The sequence below is a fragment of the Callorhinchus milii genome, unplaced genomic scaffold, assembly GCF_018977255.1.
Source record: "Callorhinchus milii isolate IMCB2004 unplaced genomic scaffold, IMCB_Cmil_1.0 Scaffold5, whole genome shotgun sequence".
NCBI lineage: Eukaryota > Metazoa > Chordata > Chondrichthyes > Chimaeriformes > Callorhinchidae > Callorhinchus > Callorhinchus milii.
The window spans coordinates 13,246,875-13,260,014 of record NW_024704746.1 but is presented as its reverse complement, the minus strand read 5'-3'; the positions used below and the strand labels follow the sequence as shown (position 1 = coordinate 13,260,014).

The 13,140-nt window shown below is 40.0% G+C and overlaps 1 protein-coding gene across 2 annotated transcripts; it reads right to left on the bottom strand.

The window, feature by feature from the left end:
• Positions 1–901: 901 nt before the first annotated feature.
• On the bottom strand, positions 902–11,609 carry clcc1 (chloride channel CLIC-like 1). 2 transcript variants are annotated; one of them, XM_042334954.1, is made up of 11 exons: positions 11,519–11,609; positions 10,494–10,637; positions 9,734–9,862; positions 8,095–8,214; positions 7,391–7,612; positions 6,731–6,871; positions 6,102–6,201; positions 4,977–5,074; positions 4,741–4,887; positions 3,245–4,024; positions 902–2,274 (listed from the first exon to the last, which is right to left on the bottom strand). In XM_042334954.1, the coding sequence occupies exons 2-11, from the start codon at positions 10,626–10,628 to the stop codon at positions 2,185–2,187; spliced, it is 1,962 nt and encodes a 653-aa protein (XP_042190888.1). In that variant the 5' UTR covers positions 10,629–10,637; positions 11,519–11,609; the 3' UTR covers positions 902–2,184. The 2 variants fall into 2 exon arrangements, with proteins under 2 accessions (XP_042190888.1, XP_042190889.1); XM_042334955.1 differs by having other exon boundaries at positions 6,731–6,796.
• Between the last annotated feature and the right edge of the window lie 1,531 nt (positions 11,610–13,140).

Genomic DNA, 13,140 nt, shown 5'->3' with positions numbered 1-13,140 from the left:
TGTAATAAAAGCACTTAAACCAAGGTGAGTTTTTTTCTAAATAGGCAGCATTCTATGAAGAACTGAATATTTTATGTCACCATTCTATTGATATATCAAATAAAGCTTTTTTTGCCCAGCATTTTAAAATATGGAGTGTTTCAAACACTGTCTAAAATCCATCAAGAGTCTGGGGAGTTTAGAAACTGCTTGCAATGGTCGAGTGTTCAGTTCCAGCTACTCCAAAGAGCTCTAAAAAGTGCTGGTTTTATATTGCACAATTTCTCATGTATGTTTCAGATCTTAATTCAATTAACTCACCGACCTACTTTGGAAGAACATAATTAGAACCATATCTACATTTTCACTGAAAAACTGGGTTGCTTCTTAACCCGGTTTTCATTGTGCAGACACTGGATGTTTTTAAATCCTAGATTATGCTTTATTAATATTTTGGTGTGGAAATTTTAATAAAATGTTTTCATCTTTCAAAAGAACATTATGTAAGGATTGACCTCAAACTATGGACACATTTCCATTATGCTGATCTGTTTTATGAAAGCTAAATTAGAATTCATTATCTTTATATTTACTACAGCACCTTTTTAAGTTTTGGAGGATTTACTTATTGAAATGTGTGATGACAATTTTGTGGGCAAAGGCAGCAGCCAATTTGGACACAGAAATATCCCACCAACAGACATTAAATTAATGACTGAGATCTAGAAGCAGAACATTACAATTTCTTAATTTACCTTCATCAACTGCTGTTTCAGCTCCTACAATATTTAACGTTGAATCCAGCCACCTCAATTAATAATCTGGTGCCAATGGATAGAATAGGATCAATTGTAGTTAGTCTTCCTTTACCTGACCACCTTGCTTGGGGAAACAAAAAACAAGATTTGCAGACTAGACTGAATTGGGTATAAAATTAAATGTTCTGCATTTATTAATGTACTGTACAATAGTATACTGTCATTTACCACAAACATGTAGGTTTTGAACGTCTGACTCCAGCTAAACTATTTCTATTGCAATGTTTTATTTTGAAAAATGTCTTTATTGTACACAACACAAAACCAGACAGTCTTCTGTGGCTCAAGAAAACGCAGATATCATTGCTGCAGATTATGCTCTGTGTAATAAAATCACAACAGCTGCAATCTTAAAAAAATTATTACACCAATATTATTAAACAAATGAAACATTTACCCAACATCCATCTCATTCCCACCACACTCACAAATGCACACACAGAAAAGATTCATGTTTGGTGGATTTGTAACACCACTAAAGCCTTCTGTCAGAAAAATTGCAAAATGATACCAGCATGAAATTATTCACATATGTTTATCTTCATGAACAAACTGAAAGGTTCACAACACAAATTTTCCTCCAAAGCGTGTTTTTCGAGATTGTAGATCTGTTAACATTGTTAGCACATCTTAGTAGGGTATGCAATCAAAGTTAATACCATCATGGCACCAAGAGAACGATGTGCATTGCCAAAGAATACTAACAAAGCTTTACAACATCTCAGTGGAATGAAGTTCTAATTCATATGCATAAAATCATTGATTATAAAAAAATTAAAGCACTTAGCAGTATACCAATGTGGAGTGGGAAGATAGGTTTATTCTGCCCATCACATCGCTTTTAAACACGTTCAAGTAAAAGATCAGGCATCTGTTCTTTTACAGCATGATTAACCACGTGACAAGAATTGAGCTTAATTGCAGATATTGTAAATGGTAGCGATGATACCATTCTCAATATAACCAATATCAGACCGGGAAAAAAAAATAATTTAAGAAGCATATTGCGATCAGAATTACATAGAATTTCCTTGCCTTTTCAATTTTAACGAAGAACATCTGCTTCATTAAAGGCGGCAAGAACTTTCAAAATGTATGTTTTCTATAAAAAAAAGCGCACAGTGCTATTTTTGCCTCTAAAAACGATTGTAACGTGGAATTGGATTTTGAAGAGAAATGGAACTGTACAGTCACAATATTCTTTGATTAAACTCAAATTACCCGCTGATATAGCTTTATGGTGGTGCTCAGAAGGACACAAGGACACTCACAATGTACAGAACGTGCTAAGATTTGAAGCTTTGGATAAGTGAACTCTGGTGAAGGTTCCAAATCCACAGTAAACTACCAAGGGAGCAATTGGCAACAAATATTGATTGACACTGCCCTAGGTTGCAGTCGTTTCTGACTCAGTTTCTTGAATGGAAGTCTTCACATCATGTTCTAGATTCGTTCCAGATTCTGCATTTTTGGATTCCTATGAAACATATTATTGGTTATTTATTTTGAAAAACTTTAAAAATTACAAAGATGTTTGGGTCACTTCATTTCCCTATTTAGTGATAAGTATTTGGGAGGGGGTAAACTCCTTGCTATATATACAGTTTCTATTCTACACCTTTATTAGCTGTATTCGAACTGTAGTTCAAAAACAATCTCGCTGTTTGTTTCCTGCTTCAAATTACTCAAACTTTAAGCTTCAACAACTGGACATTGACTTTCAAACATACCGAGCATTGAATCAATATTATTATAAAACCAAATGCAATGTCGGAGGCATGAAGTGAAATGCTTCAGGTGAAACCAAGGGGTTATCCAGGAATGAATGCCAGCAATATTTTGGTATTGTACTGTCAAGCTCTCTGGATCTCTACCCTGTGTGACATGCGCTATATAAATGCAAGTTGTTGTTTCACACCTAAAATAAAATACCTATCAAATTTGATAGGTGTTTTAATGAAATGTGTAAAAGTTTCTCTCCAAAGTCTTTTATTGATAAAGAATTGTACGGAATTTTTTTTTTTTTTGCTCGTGACATTCCTTGAACCCTAGGCACTGTTTCTGTTCCCGCGGAAACTCAGAGCTACAAACTCTTTTCATGCTTTAAAAACGACAAAAATGACATCTTCCCATCACACTTTGCGACTACTTTCCCTCCAGTTCACTCAACTCAAATTTTGGCATTTATTTAACACTCTTGCCACAAGCATTACTCAAGCAAACTCACTTACAATAACTATTTTAGCCTGAACGCTTTCCCTGGAAATGCAGTTTCGGCTCCTACCGGAACAGTCTTATTTTCATCTAAAATCTAATCAATCCCAACATCTCTACTCTTGTAACTTACAAGATGTCCCAAGTTACTTAAATTGCTATTATGTAGTAGATATTAAAGTAAAGGTTTGACTTTTATTGTAAAGATTTCTAAATCTCTTAAGAAAACTTACTTTCATTCCAATATTTTCTAGTGCTGTTACTTGAATTTCAGGCTCTCTTCCACTCATGTTCCCTTTATTACTAGCTTGTGTATCTACAGCTCTGCCCCCTGAGGGAGAGGATGAAATTTTAGCATTGGGTGCATCATTGGTTTTGAAGCGTTCAGGACCCTGTCCAGTTTGCTCCTGCGTATTCTTCTGCTCTGGTTTTCCCTGGTCCGATACCGCCTCATTGTCATTATTCACACCAGCTTCAGGTTTGGTTTGCAAATCACCAGCTTCAGGTTCTTCACAATTACCATCAAAAAAGTCATTTGTGGAGTATTGTGCAGCGCGTGCTGGAGGCTGTGCGCGGTATACCGTGCGTCTCTGAGACGGCCCAAGCTCTTCAAGAACCTCCGGAGGAAACCGATCTGCTACCTTCCTTCGGCGCAATTGGTCGCCGCTTTTTCCGTTATCGGGCATCGCAACTCTTTCATACGTCACGTTTCTATCGTGTTGATAAGCATGTCCCACCCACTGCTGATCTAGATCCCTTGGTATATTAAGACGTGGAAATGTGGCTGGATCATGGACTTGGCTGCCACCTCTTCTGAGCATCGGCATATGCGCAGCATCGCCACCTGCTTGGTAATCCACGTATCCTCCGCCTGGCTGATAGGCATAATTAGCACCGTATGGTACATTGTGGTACATGACTGGAGCAGGAGGCTGGCCTTGATGACCCATGCCTGGAAATTGTCTCATTAAACCGTACTGAACAACTGCATGGCCTGAGGAATAGCAGAATGCCTGTAAAACACAAAAGGAAACAAACCACAGTTATATCTATACAACTGTAATGAATTCTTCTGATATTGGAAACACTAAAAGATGACCCAGGAATTTACAACAGTTTTTACTGATGTTAAGAACTGATCTCATCCTTAAAATGATTTTTTTGGAAAAAATTCCCAGATAAATATGAAAATTAGGGGCTCGATCACCTTCGATAGTGATTCCAACTGATACGGAGCGAGAAATATAATTCAGGCTTCTCACTACATAATCGCTGTGCTGTAGGGAGCAGAACAGCTTTGCTTCTGTTGATGTTAAGCACAATAATAATCCTTGTATTTGATATAGTGCCTTATCGCATCTAAACGTTTCAAAGCATTCAAGAATTTGTCATGAAGTGTAGTGGCTGAATATTTATAGGTAAAGGCAGCAGCCAATTTGCACACTGCAATAATCACACAAACAGCCACAAGGTGAATGATCACATCACAACAAGCTTACAATACTGTTTAGGCTGACCCTGTATTGAGGCTCAATGTTATTGTTGCTTCCCTATAGCAATATAGCTCACCTGATTTTGGGAGTCTGAGGAGAGGTAAATGGTAAAATCTGCATCATTTCATTCTTTCATACTTGCCCATTAAAAACACTGAACCCCAAAAATAATCATCCTATAAAATCTCTATATCAAGTATCATCTATACTTTTGTCATTAAAGATATAATACTTACAGCAATAGACACGATTAATACCAGGCACACCATAATTTGTAACATCCATGGTAGGTCTTTAAGAATGTCTCGCAAAAAACGGCTAATTGGTTCCCCAATGTGATTGAATGGCTCGATGAAAAATGATGTTAAAGTAAGTGCCAGTGCCTAGAACAGAAACAATCAATTCATGCCTGTGGCCAGTGCAAACAGAATGAAACATTTTACAATTTGCAGCTCAATGCTATTCATGTTACCTTCGTTGGAGGGACTTCAAAAATAGGGTTCACTAACAGAACTTCATAGTATTTTTCACAGGGATCTTCATGTATAGTCCATATTCTCAAAAACCATTCTGTTCAGATCAGAGTAACCGGATGTTAAAAGGTACACCAATGAAATCCAAATATTCTAAATAAATACATTTCAAAAATAAAAAATGTAAGGAGCAAAATGTTTCTAAAATGAAAGCCAACACCAAACTGGTTGACTAGTACCAAATCTCGATGGTCAATGCATCTACCCCTCAAACGAAAGTTGCCACACTTAGTAGCTCACCAGAAGTGTACATTTTCTTTTTCCTTCTCCACAATTTCTCCCGTGTTTTTCTCTCCAAACTGGGATACAGTTCTAATATCCTCATCTGAGTGACCATTTTTCACATATGATTATTGAGAGCGACTGTTAGCAGGGTTTTTGACCAATCAGCCTCTTCTTTGTCCCTCGTTCCCTCTGCTCCACCATCGGTGGCTATGCTTTCAGCCACTTCGTCCCGAAACTCTGGAACTCTCTCCCTCAATCCCGACACCTTGCACCTCCCTCCCCACCTTCAGATCACACTTTTAGTTTTGATCGTGCTTACAGTCACCTTCCCCTTCCCTCTCCCCCCTGACTCGGTGTCAGACTCCGCCACTGCCAAGCACTCCGGGACACTAAACCGAGTGAAGTGTGCTATATAAATGCACATTGTTGTTGTTGTTGTAGGGGCACACGGCAGACAAATCCTCACCTTAACATTCACCTCCACCAGGAGAATCTGGATAGCCATTAGGAGCAGAAAACCTGGCTATTTTCCTCTCTCCCTAACCCATTGAGGCAAACTGTAGCATTCTTACTGCTGCTCTGGATGAAGTCAGCATGGACTGTAAGCAAGGGCAACCTGCAAACTCCTGGTGTGTAAAAAGCTTAGTGCTACACTAAATCAGTGTGCCTTTAAATCAGGAATGGAAATTCCAAACTGCAAGTATAACAAAGTCACAATCACATTGAAATAGCACCAAATGTGCAGTATAACTGGTAGAAATGCGTCTTGAAATTACCATAATGTGCAGACACTTATTTGTCTACAAAGAAGGATTTTCTCAACCCCAAAAAATACTTACGAGAAAGGCTTCCCTTCCAATCCATCCTCTGTAACCCTGTACATAGAGATTTATCATCTTCGAGCTTGACAATATCAGCATGTCGCTGAGCAAAAGCAATCTGCAAATAATTTTTGCAAAAGTTAGGTGATGCAACTTCAGCAATCTTCATAAACCTGGGCCTGGTCGAAGGGGTAGTTTATAAGGTGAGACATTAAAGATAGATAGAGAGTGGGGTGGGGTGGTTGAGGAGCAGGGAGCTCCAGATGCTGGGAACATAATATTATTGAAGGCTCAGTCACTGATGGTGGCACAAAGTGGGGAGGTTGGTAGGTGCATGTATTAACTGAGCAGAATGGGTGAGCAGAGGAGATCAGAGAGATAGGGAGGTGCTTGGGCCCGAAGGGAATCCATCAAGACATTCAAAGTCTTGTAGAGTTAATCAATCATGACACCACGTTCCAAAATTCAATGAAGCAAATTGTAACAAATAATCCTAAACGCTTAGAATGTTTGAACAACAATAAAAAGCATCATACCTTATTGCTCTTTGTATTTATACACAGATTATTAACATTGTCACAAGATCTTGAAACCAAATAGATTTTAAAAAATACACCCATTCATCTGAGGCAGATTCCGGTACGTACCTTGTACAAGTAGACCCAATTCCAGACAACACTGACGAAAAAGCAGAGGACAAAGAAACGAACTAGCTGTGTAAGAGGTGAGATAATAGTCCATAATTCAGTCGTGATAATTAGAGCGACACAGGCAAAGCTGGCAGATAACTGAAAAGAAAGGTTTACAACATACATCACGAAAAAAGCACAACACTGATGATCAAAGCTCACAACACCAAAAATTATGTTCACACTGAAATAATAATATTAATAATTCTTGCATTTGATAAGAGTGCCTTTATCAGGTCCTTAAGACATCTCAAAGTGCTTCACAGGATATATTATAAAGTGCATTGACTTGATATTTTACGGGTGAAAGGAGGCTTACATACATCTCTTGTGGTGGGAAGCATTTTGATATGCACCAGCAAAACATCATCTTATAATATGATGAATGTTTGTTTATCTGACTTTAAAACATTTTTCTAATTGGAAACGCTAAATATTAACATGGTTTCTGCATTGACATATTTAGGACTCATAGATCAGATATTTAGAACTCACATATTTTATGGACCTGCAAACAACCGGGTTGTAACAGCTGTATGATCTGGGAATGGGCTATTTACCCATCTGTCCTCTACGCAGCAGAGCTAAAGCAATAAACAGTAACAATTTCAATCTTACCAAAAATACTGTCATGGAATCCACCCCAAATGTGTCTTCAAACCGCCATTTCCAAATGTCGGGATCGTGATTCTTAAAGTTAATTAGAATTTTACTAAGTGCATCATCCATTGCACCGGCTTTCCAATTTTCATTGCTCAGAAACTTTTTAATTTCAGCCACATCCTGCTTTGTAATGAAAACGTCTGCATCGTAATGGAGTTCATTGTTGTAATCATCGGGCTGTAGAAAAAAAAACAAAGAATTATTACTTTTCTTATATTAGGTGTGGTTAGAGCAGGAACAAGTCCAACATTCAATGCATAATGTTCCACAACAATTTACATTTATATCGTGCCCTTTCACGTTCAGAGGATCTGAAAGGACTTTAGAAAGCTGACTGGATAGGGGAGCCCAGGCATTGTAGAGAAAGGTGACCAAAAGTCCCATCGAAGAGATAGGTCTTAAGCACCTGAATGTAAGATTTATTTCAGATTGGTTATATGGAAATATTTTCACTTTGACAATTCCCTTCATAGTATCCTGAACTACAATTTGGTCACTCTTGAAATCTCAACAAGCACAATATTCTTCACTTCTACATACTGACGGGTACAAGAGAAGACCCAACACAGTTGGTTTCCATGGGATGAGGAATTTGCAACAAAATAACCCATAATTTGCACTCCTAAAAAATATATTAAGTTGAAACAAAAATTACTTACTAATCTCAATTTTCCAACTTCCAAAAGTAATTTATTCAGGTATCGCTTGAAAACAGGATTGCAACTCGTTTCCATTGAGTCAGCTGAGGATTTCTTTTTGAACTCTTCAACCGTCTGTTTCTTAAGGTACAAAGGGAAAGTTTATGGTTAATTTACTGTTTCTGGATATATCGCATACCATGATCACACAATCAGTCGAGAACCATTAGTCACTGTCAGCTTTGAATCAGTACAAGCGGATAGTGATCTCTAGTGAAGTGTGCCTCATAAAATGTGAGGAGCCTCTCCCCAAACCCATCCCTCCCGTTTCTCACATGATCCTAAAGCTCCCGTTTCTTTGTTCTGGGTTCTACAATTTTCCATACTACCCATCTATTTACTTTGGGAATCTAACTCTGTATGTCCTGATCTCAGAAAGAACATAAAAGATACTTGGTTAATTTTGAAAAGACAAGAAAGGAGCCCTCTGCTGCTGGGATATCCCGTTCTCATGCTCAAAAAATCACCAAACCCACTTTCTGGCTTTCTTCTGATTCTTCTTGTAGGAGTGAGTAACCATTCATAGAGCAATATCCTACAAATAGCTAGGAAGTGAATGATCAATTTTATTTGGGGGATTGTTGGCCAGGAAACTGGGAGAAACTTCCTTCTCTTCTTGAATAGTGCTGTGGGATCTTTCAGATCCACCCGACTAGACAGATGGGACCTCAGAAGTTGTGGATTCAAGCCCCACGTCAGGACTTTGAACGCTCAAGTCTCGGCTGACACTCCAATGCAGTCCTGGGGATGTGCTTCTTTGTTGGAAGTGTTGTCCTTCAGATAAGATGTTAACCTGAGGTCCCGTCTGCCTGGTCAGGTGGATATGTCGTGACATCATTTGGTTTAATAACAAACTTGAAAGGGAACATTTAACAGGCTGTAAATCCCCTAGCTGAGAGTCACTATCGTTCGAATTGACATTTTAAAGTGAAACTCCACCAACTTTAGTAGCAAAAGAATCCAGTTTTATTTTAACAGTTGCTCAAATCAAAAACAAAAGGATAGTATTTCATTTGATATAGTGCCTTATTACATCATTGAGAAGTGTCAAAACACTTCATAGAATATACTGTAAAGTTAATTGACTGTATGTTTTGTGGGTGAAACGCAGCAGCCAATTGCGCACAGTAGTGTCCCACAAACAGTGGAGTAAGGAACTTGTCTACGATTTCATCCCACCCAGGAATCGAACCCAGGTCCTCTCGCTTGCGAGATGAGTACTCCTAACACTAAGCAACTCCACAATCTACTTAACAGTGGGGATTGATAGTAACATTATTGTTTTGTTTACTATTGAATCTGTGATGACGTCTAATGTAAACATGAATAGAGCATTAACTATCAGCTGATGTCCAGGCGAGTTTACTGTAGAATTACTGGAATTCTCTTCCAGTTTCCTGTTTTAAAATGCCCCTATGTGACATGGCTAAGGAATGGCAACCAAAACCAATGTACCAACATTCGAGCACTTTCACCTGCCAACTGTTCGACAACAGCTAACACAAGTTGCATTAGTAAAAATTTGCCTTATACCGATTGCTCCTACATTACTTTCCTGGCAATCACGTTCACCTAAGCATCACAGAACAACAATACGAACCTCATTTTGTAATTTTTCAAGTTGTCTGTTACAACAAGAAAATTCTGCACAAGGAACATCGCTCCCCTCTATTTCCACACTGTCTTCAGGGGTTATGGTCGATGTATCAGAATCTTGCTCACTTCTGGTCTTCAACAAGGAAACATAGAAGAGCACAATCACAATCATACTTAAAACACAAAACAAACACTTAGTAACTAACAACTAGAAATACAGGTGCCACCCATCCCAAAGGTGCTAACCTAAACCCACCAAGTTATTAAAACCATGTGACCCAAGAATTAGCACACATTTCTCTTTATTTAGAATTTCCTTCAATGGTATCAAGCACCAAAAAAGAGGCAGACGGGGGGGAAAAAAACTAGCGTGAAGGTGGACATCAGCTATTGGGCATGGGTCTCTGATTGTTGAGTTTAACTAGCTAAAACTGTACAGTTGGCCAACGAGATTACTGTTTGGCAAGTTTTCTGTTGCCTCTATTTCTGCTGCATTGGCCATCCTAATTGTTAGGGTTTTGGCTTGGAAGGGTAACAGTAAACTCACTGTTTCACCTCACTGCTTTGTCCTGAATTTCGCAAATGGGCTGAAGGAAATCCAAAACAAGTTGTACAAAATGCCAAAATTAATCTTGAAAGCAATTTAAAAAATGTATGTACGTTGCCCTTTTTTTTCCGGGTCTCATCCTGACCATACGTGTTTCTGCTGCAATTAATTTTACTGCAAATTTACTTGTTAATGCTAATAAAAAAGCAATTGTTACCGGCTGTGGTTTTATCATTCTGCCTGTTGCAGCATCATAGTGCAACATATCATGAGGATCGATCCATTCATCATCTTGATCTTCCAGTCCATTCGTGGTCAATAACAGCCCAACGATTAACCAATGCACAAACATGGTTTCATTCTGTTGAGTGGGACAAAGAGGGCAGAATTACTGAATGTGTTAACATGTGTTAGCAGATCAGGACAAAAATGATCACTAAATGGCAATCTAAAATAACAACAGAAAACACAGAGCATATCAATCCACAGATGAAAGATAGGGAATGAGAGATAGGCAATAGGTTTTGGGATGTTTCCCTAAACTCTGCAACTCCCTGCTTCATTCCTCTCTGTATCTATTTTTAAGTCCCACTTATCTGGGAAAAAAAAACCTCTTTGACCCCCCCCTCCTATGCACCTGCTTTGCAAGCGAGAGACCTGAGTTCAATTCCAGGCAGAGGACGAAACCTTGGGCAAGTTTCCTTACCCCACACGCCTAATAATAATCCCTCCAAAACCAAAAACAATAATAAAATTGGTCATTTTCAATCCACGACTGTTTGTGGGACACTGCTGTGCGCAATTGGCTGCCGCGTTCGCCCACAAATATACAGTCAACTCACTTTACAGTCTATTCTGTGAAGCGCTTCGGGACGTCCTCCCGACGTGAAAAGCGCTATATCAAATGCGAGGACTATTATTATTATATTATGGTCACTTCCTCATTTTCCTTGTCCCTGGCTCAGCATCCAACCAGTAGCCGCTGTGCAAACGCTCACAACTCACTCCCCAGAGAAACACACCGTACAAACAAATGCAAGTTTGTGGGTTCAGCTCTCAACGAGCTTCAGAGCCATAAAAGATACAGGACGAGGAGCTGTGTACCAGGGAACCTGCATCAATGTTGCAGCGTCCACCCAAACCCTCCCTGTGACTGTCTTAACACTGTAACCAAAGGCCCCTTTTGTTTTGTATCAGATGAGTCTGCGATCACAAACCCGCAACAAACTCCACTCTCATTACCAAGTAATTGCACTCTTGCAAAAGGCGATGCCCACAGACCAGTCACTGCATCGCATCCCCCCTCACTGGCGATTACTGACACCGACACATCCGCTGCAGTCTGCGGTCTGGGGCTTGTAGTCCCGGGGCCCTTCACTGCTGCTGTTCTGAACTAAAGCAAACGCCCTGCAATTGACTACACTTCCCAGAGATCATGTCACTCGCCGCCTCTGGGGCTCAGCCTGTGCTGGAAGGAGGTATCCAGCGCTTCAATGACGAAGGAGGTTTGGCTGCAGGTTCAGCCTTTGCGTCAGTGTTGTTTCACAGTGAATCGTGCACTGCTGACGTGCACTTATCAACTTTCTAAACCACCCTTTCTAAACCATCACCTGCTGGAGTCCTGGGGCTCAGTGGTTAGAGCACTCGCTTTGCAAGCGAGAGACCGGAGTTCAATTCCAGGCAGAGGGCGAAACCTTGGGCAGGTTTCCTTACTCCGCGCACAGAGCCTAATAATAATCCCTCCGAAACCAAAAACAATAATAAGTTGGTCATTTTCAATCTACGGCTGTTTGTGGGACATTGCTGTGGGCAATTGGCCGCCGCGTTCGCCCACAAATATACAGTCAACTCACTTTACAGTCTATTCTGTGAAGCGCTTCGGGACGTCCTCCTGACGTGAAAAGCGCTATATCAAATGCAAGGATTATTATTATTACCTGCGAGTTGGAGCCATTTGCTTTGATGGCGGTGATGGTGGTGGTGGATGGGAAGAAAAAAACAGGTTAACCTCTTGTAGAATGAATGTTAGACAGCATAGGTATCTGGGAAAACTGCAGATTCCTGGTTACCTTCAGCACAATCCTGTCTGACAATTGGTAGCAGGAAGCATGTACAGTAGTGCAATATTGCTCGACTGACACGACACAGCGCAAGTGATGCAGCATCCTTCGCAGCAGTGAGATTTGGAATAACACCCTGATGTTAAGAAGCATACTTCCCCCTGGGATGTTTTTTTTTGGGTCTGACACACGTGGAAGCCCATCGCCGTGCTTAAAAGTATCCAAACTAAGCGGATAATTCCATGCATCCCACTTACACATGGAAATCCTGGAGGGAGGCATCCTGCTTACCTAATTCCGGAAAGTATTAGGCGCAAGAGCCAAGGCTTGGGGAACCCAGAAAGCTGGTCAGTGGCATTGTTGGATATAGACCAAGAGAGAAGGGGGAGGAAACCAAAGGCACAATTGAAGAGGTTATTTTGAGGTGAGATTTAAAAACAGATAGAGAGGGAGTGAAGTGGAGAGCTTGAGAGTTCCAAAGGTTAGGGCAGAGTAACTGAAGGCTTGGCCACCGATGATGGTGCAGATGTGACGGTGACAAGGGGGAACATGCAGTAGTCCTGTGTTAGCTGAACAGAGGGGTTGAGCAGAGGTGGTATACAAGCAGATGATAATTGTAGTTGCCGTTTTTTTTATAAACTTTCATTCTAACTTTAAACTGCACGTGTATTCCTTACCATTCACCTCGCTTCAGATCTCACCATCTATATTGGAAGTCAGGAGTAAGTAACTTTGTAAGGTGATTTTCTCATTGCCCACTTCCACAGCTGCACCATTGCTGGGATCCGTCAATCGCTAATAAGA

Bases quoted from the DNA above. Each gene is read 5' to 3' on its own strand.
- clcc1 (XM_042334954.1), bottom strand. From the start codon at position 10,628: ATGTTTGTGCATTGGTTAATCGTTGGGCTGTTATTGACCACGAATGGA. The intron at 5,075-6,101 runs GTAAGTATTTTT...TGATCTGAACAG, and splicing joins TTGGAAGGGAAGCCTTTCTC to AATGGTTTTTGAGAATATGG. The intron at 2,275-3,244 runs GTAAGTTTTCTT...TATGTTTCATAG, and splicing joins TAGAAAATATTGGAATGAAA to GAATCCAAAAATGCAGAATC.